Source organism: Drosophila takahashii, chromosome 3L (genome assembly GCF_030179915.1).
Source record: "Drosophila takahashii strain IR98-3 E-12201 chromosome 3L, DtakHiC1v2, whole genome shotgun sequence".
NCBI classification, from domain to species: domain Eukaryota; kingdom Metazoa; phylum Arthropoda; class Insecta; order Diptera; family Drosophilidae; genus Drosophila; species Drosophila takahashii.
In genome coordinates this window covers 12,713,445-12,720,183 of record NC_091680.1, presented here as the reverse complement: position 1 = coordinate 12,720,183, position 6,739 = coordinate 12,713,445, and the positions used below count along the sequence as shown (strand labels likewise).

Below are 6,739 nucleotides of genomic sequence, written 5' to 3'. Positions count from 1 at the left end.
TCCGAATAAATACAAATGTTGAAGAGATTTAAATAAAAAATATACAAAAATATAAAATATAAAATATATATATATGTATGAGACATATTTGATATTGATCTTAATCAGATGAAATTGCTCTTAAATTAAATTGTTTCTCGGAGGTAAAGGGTATTCCCAGCTTCGCTCATCGAATCGAGCGGTTCTGATTTTGTGTAGAAATCTCTTCAACGTGTGCTCCAGCTACTTAGATTCGTGGAGATAGATTGCTGATTGCTGATAACCCGCCTGTCGAATGACAACAGCCGGCAGTTTTTGTCGATCTGCGAGCGAGCGAGTACTTCCAAATTCAATGCATGCGATTCAAGTGCCCGCCGGAGGTCCGTCAAATGCCGCTGCTCCCACCTCCTACTTGCCCTGCGTGACCTTTGCCCCCGGTCAAATTAAAGCGGCAGTGGGTGAGCAGCGGATCGGACCGCTGGTCGCCGAGCGGACCACCCGGCAGCGTTTCTTCTACGGAATCGAGGTGACGGCCAGCGGAGCGAATGGCAGGCCAACCTGCCTGGACTTCAACCAATTCCTGCCGCTCCTGCCGACCTTCGTGAGCGTCGTTTGGCTGGGCCAGCGGTACTGGGACGTGGAGCCGGTGGGCGAGGTGGAGAGCCTCCAGTTGGCCCACCACCTGGCCACCCACATTCCCGTGCTGCCCCACCTGTCCGCCTATCGACTAGAAAGCGAGCGACTGGATCAGTTCCTGGCCCTCAACTTCAGCAGTCTTCTGGCCGTTCGAGGCGATCAGGTTCACGAGGGCCAGACTTTCCGGATCAGCCTGCCCATGGTCGAGCAATCACGGCGGCAGCGAGGTGGTAAGTAAGCCATAAACCCTTAACAGAATTCTTCAACAATAAACACTGCGGTTATCTATTTTTGATAAAGTGTTCTTGATTATCCAACAAACGCAGAGATATTTTTTTTGTATGTATGAAAGTCATTCGTACTCTCAGATTATCGTCAACAACAAATTTGTAATTTTAATTGTAGCCTCTAAAATTGTGAGGAACAACGTGCTCTGGAATATCACGGTGGCACGTTGCAAAATTCAAATTTTTTAAACTTTTTAATTTGTCTGAGTTTTGTTTAAGGATTTTAGATATTTGCATATTTAGGAATATAAATTTGACAAAAAAAGGTAATATAATAAATGTCTATAATCCTACTTTTTTTTTATGTTAATAAAAATATTTAAATAATTTTTTTTTAATTGTAAAACGAGTTATACTTCTTATTTTATTTTATGTCTTTCTGCACAGAAAAAATTTCAATCTGCGTGCCAGGATACCCGGAGGGATACACTAGCCTAGGCGACTTTCCGCAGAATTCCACTAGAAACATGGAGTACTTAAAGGCAAAGGTGATAGTACCCAAAAAAAGCAATCTACCTCCATTAAAACCTAGTTTTTATTTTCCATAGATTGATGCTGGAGCCGATTGTATTATTACCCAGATATGCTACCGTCCCGAGGTCATAGTGGAGTTTGTGAAGGATTGCAGGGCAGCTGGGATCACGGTTCCCATTTTGGTGGGACTCATTACCCCCGAATCCTTTCGCTCCTACTCGCGGATGGAGCAAATTGCCGGTGTCTACCTACCAAGCGATCTGAGCGAAGAGCTCGTCCAGCTGCAGAGTCCCCAAGAAGGGGATACGAAACCTGACCAGGATCTGACTAAACAATTTTTCATCAGCCTGACAGTCCGAATCGTTCGTCATGTTTTGGATGCCGATGTGGGCATTTGGGGCTTCCACTTCTTCACACTCAACCGCTTTAGACCTGTCCAAGCTGTGCTGAAGGAACTTCGCGAACTACATCTGCTAAAGGATCCTGATCAGGCCTAGAAAACTAAAACTCTTTTATCCTTTGAATCTTTATTTATTTTTATAAATTGGTTTTTATTCGTATGCGGTCCCGAATTCTCGAATTTTGAATAGACAGCACCAGTGGGTGGTGGCTTTTTCAGAAACCCTGTGGCTTCCAGCTCCAAAAACTGTGTTTTTACAACCCCTTTTCCTTGACCATCGATGGGCTGCAGTGGAACAATGGCCAATGATGTGACTGACATGCCTAATGACCGGCGTTCGAGGTCTGCAGCTGCCCAAAAGCGGAGTGTGATGAATGGATGCGGAAACCCTTCCCTTTGCATATGCGAATTTCAGCAGCTCCGGTGCGTCATCAACGTCAGTCAATTTGACAGGCGCTTCAAATCGCAGTGCCAGAAATGCGTAGATATTTGTTGATGGCTCTTATCCGGAATAATAGAACTGTTGCGTCATCGCACCTTCCTTCGGGACTTGCCATCAGAGGGTTGACGCCCCTCCCCCTCCCCACCGATCCCTCGCAAAGACGCACTGAAAGGTCCTTTGACAAAAACAGCATTTGACATTTGTAACTTGCGGTTGATCGGCCATGGAGAAGGGATAAGTGCCGGCTTCCACACGTGGAGAAAAAAAGTTTATTATTTTTAAAATTTTAGCCATAATGTGATATGTACCTATGCATCATACCAAAAAGGAATGTTGAGGCAAAACCGCCATTTAACACTAATTTGATGATAAAATCGAATAATTTATTATTGTGAATACTTTTAAATGTACAGTACAATAATTCATTTTTTTTCATATTCCTTAAGATAATTGATTAAGATATAATTATTTTTATTTTTATCAGTATGCTATATTTATAATTATTTTTATATTTGTTCACAACTTAATCATTGAACTACTTTTAACATTTTAATATAAATCGGTGCTTTTAGCTTTGTTATTTCTATTTAATATTTTAATATAAATCGTTGCTTTTAGCTATATTGCTTCTCTGTGTGCACTTCCAAGGGGTTGACTTTCACCAGAGCCCCCAGATGACACAGATGGAATCGGGGCTAAAAGGTTTCGCTGCCACCGCTTCAAATCCGACGCCTGCTTCTTATTTTCGCTTATTTTCGCAGCTGTCGCCTGGGCCTGAAAAATGATTTGCGAATGCGAATTTCCTTCCTTTTCTTCCGGCTTTTGCTTGAGTTTGTTGACGCTCGGAGGTCGGGGTGGTTTGCAACTCCGCTTTGCAATTATTTATCGGCAATTAAGCCAAACAAATGACGCCGTTAGAATGGACAATGCGCACATTGCGCATACGCCATGTCTGTCAGTCAACATAACTCTTGGGATTTTCAGTTCGTTTTTGTCGGCTTTGTGTCAAAATTAAACTTTAAATTTTGCAGGGGCTTTAAAGAGTAGCACTCAGAGTTAAAAAAAAGAATAATAAAAAAAACACTTTAGATTTTTTTGGATAATGTTTTTGGCTAAAACTATCTCATTTACTTATTTTCCATTTATTTTAACACCGATAGAATTAAACTTTTATAGACCTTAATTTATTTTAAGATTTACCTACATTTATGTGCATAAATACAGTAATTGTCGATTTAAACTGACCCACTGCCGCAGATACAAATGTATCTGGGGAATACGTTCGAATGGATCGGAGAAATGCAATTTGTGCGGCTCATTTGTTTGCCTTTTCTTGGCCCCCTTTTGTTTAGCTGTTTCTTGATTTGCCATGCGTCGTTTAATTTTATTTCAAAACAAATAAGCGGAAAATGGGGAAATCTACGATAAATAAAACCAAACAGCGAGCCTATAAATCGCTGTATGTTTGCAGCCAAAGACAAGCAAAAGATCAGCAAGCAGAGGCTATAAAAAAAGTTTGCCAGCGATGAAAACCAGAAAAGTTAGAGAAAAAGTGCTTCGACTATAAGATACCCAATACTCAGAAAATGGTTTTGTAAATATGTTTTATATTTATGTTTAGTAACTTTCTTAAAATGGGATCGTTTTAAAATTTGCGGGTTCTTGACTCAGAATTAATAAAATGCATTTTGATCAAACCATCTCTTAAAAACTAATTAAAAATGTGTATACTTTTAGATTGAAAAAATATACCCCTTAAAAAGGTTTAAAAGAGAGAGAGAGATTTTAAAACACGAGAGTCACGTTCACGTTTCTCTGCCGCAGTCGCAGTCGGCAGAGGCAGCGATCAGCTGGGAGATCTCAGTAAATATTTGGTAATTTTTTCACAGCTGTTCTCCCTCTCTTTTCCGTTCTCTAATTCTCTCGTATATTTTTAGAAATATTATCGTATGTAAAACTCAAGAGTATAAACGGGTTGAAGAGTTCTCAAAAGTGAGAGAAATGAGTGAAAGACACTCAAGAGCAGAGATCATAAAGCGAAAAATTAATAGGTTTATTACACATTTTTAAACCGCATTCCCGGTGTTTCTTATTATAAGCTTAAATGGTTTTTAAAAAAGATTTTAAATATTCAGTTCACAAAATCAACAAAAAACCAATCAAAACCAAAAGAATGTAAAAATTCTACATAATATTTTTTTACTTGTTAAGCTCCGAACAATTAAGAGAATGAAAACCGAATGATTTCTCTTGAGTGTTCTCATGATCGAGCAAAAGTGCTGCTTAAGAGACTTCGCTAATTGAGAGAAAGAGCGACTTAATTCCACTCAATTTAATATCTCTTGAACGTTTATGAAGATCACTCAAGAGACCAAAGAGAATGGAAAACGAGATCATTTGGTGTTTTGTTGTTTCTTAAAAAAAAAAATATTGCAAACTAATTAAATAAATTTCTTAAATTTTTAGCAATTCCTTTAGTCAAAATTATATTTTTTTAGATTTTAATTAGATATTAATTTTATTTAGTTACATGTTTTTAATAAAGACCTACTAAATAAATATATTTGTCGATCGAAATAAATAAGTTATTTTCATAGGTTTTGTTTTAAATAAGACATTACTAAATTACAGAGGCTGGCGAGGTGTTACTTTGGTCAAAAGATACTTTCAGGAAAATGTCTTGGACAGCTTTGCACTATAAGGCAATGGTCTCTGCAGCAGCAACAACATCGGCAACATGGCTAATTTGCGACCTGCCCCACCGCAATTTGCATACGCCGCGTGCGTGTTCGTGTGCGCACTAAATTCGCATTCGCAGATACAGATACTTTTACAGATACACGAAGCGAACGCATGCAAAGGCGAAATTGGCAAAAGCTCATGCGAAATTTATGGCAATTGTAACAATTTTTTAATTAAATTGCAGCAAGACCAAAGTAAGAAAAGTGGCACCCATACGAGCAGCAAGTAATGAGGCTATGAAAAATGGCTTTTATCCGTGGACTTAACATGAGTTGCCATGCGGAAAACAGGCATTTAAATTTTTTTGTGTATAGATGATGTAATGGTGATTTTAATATTTAAATATTTCTTTTAATTGAATTTTACTAGGCAATTCCAATTGCTTAAAAATAGTGTTCAGTCGCTAAAATAAAATATAAACCAAATAAGTAGCAGCTGCTAATTGAGAGACACATGTAAAATTTTAACTAGATAGATACAAAAGTGTTTTTATGTATTCATGTACACAAGAACCGGCACTTGTCCGGCGGAAAAGTGTGGAGACTCTGGGCGGAATCTGAATATTTACCTTCTGGGGAACGAACACACGCACACATGCTCCGTTTGGTGGTATAATTTATGGCCAGACTCGAGAGCGATCAAAAATAAAATGATTATTTTCAGAAGGAAGCAACAGAAATAATAAAATCGAAGCGCTACGCAAATTATAAACAAACGTCAACGAAGAGTCAGCTACGAAAACATCAACAAGCTACGTAAGCAGTCCTATAATATTATATCAATTAGGATATACCGTGGAATCACAAGGTGAAGCTCCCTGGTTTAATTTTTTATAGTTTTTTTCATCGCTTCCACTATTTTAAAAATTTGTAAAGAGTTATAAAAAGAAGGTGGGAATATTTAAAACTATAATATTCGTATAATTCTAGAGAAAAACCATAAAAAAAATCAAGATTTTGGAAAATATTTTTTTAAGAAAATAAAATATTTATAATGGAGCCATTTATTCCTTTCTAGCCTAATATTCCCCGTTTATAATTTTTCCAAGGGACCCACAGCCCGATTGCAGTCCGCCTTTTGATCTTTTTTTGTTCTGCACGGTTCTGTTGCATTTCTCAGATAGTCATATGCTCAGATACTTGTACGCTTTCGAACGGGGGCAGAGATGTGTGTGGCCTGTCAGCAGAAGAATTGTTAGAAGAGAGGCGGGCAATGAAAGACGGCCGAAGAATTGGCAAACACAAACCGCAGGCGGCAGGCCAAATCGGAAGCTGCACTGAAATCGAAATGAGTGAAGAGGAAATCTCTACAGAACTGGGCAATCGTAAATTGGATTTGGCATTCGGATCGTCCATTAGCTTTTCACACAGTCTCTGACGCAATTCGCACCCATATTGCTATATAGCTTTCGCTTTGAGTTAAATCTTAAGACGGTTCTGCAGCAACTACAGCTGCTTTTAGCGAAAATAATATGTTGGATACCGAATAAAGTATTTTAGAACTTGAATTCTTTGTTAGGTTTTAAAGTTTCTGTATTGTAAAGAAAATTTAGCATTTCTAAGTAACTATCAGATTTTATACTCACATTCTAAAAATGTCGTGCTTCAAAGCGTCAAGCTTATTGAAATATATGTATTATATTCTGTTTTCAAGAGTACTTAATGTCGCAATGGGAATCGCCAATTATAAAAATATAATTTCATTTCATTTTGCCGCCTTTGCGCTTTTACGTAAGAGTCACGATATTAGCAGCAACAACAAAAACATTTTAAGGTGCAC

At 38.2% G+C, this 6,739-nt stretch overlaps 1 protein-coding gene across 1 annotated transcript; it reads left to right on the top strand.

Moving 5' to 3' along the window:
- The first annotated feature begins 274 nt into the window (after positions 1-274).
- Positions 275-1,936, top strand: LOC108059052 (5,10-methylenetetrahydrofolate reductase). Its single transcript, XM_017144090.3, has 3 exons — positions 275-845; positions 1,290-1,390; positions 1,451-1,936. Exons 1-3 carry the CDS (start codon positions 275-277, stop codon positions 1,871-1,873), a joined length of 1,095 nt encoding a protein of 364 aa, XP_016999579.2. The 3' UTR covers positions 1,874-1,936.
- Positions 1,937-6,739: the final 4,803 nt, after the last annotated feature.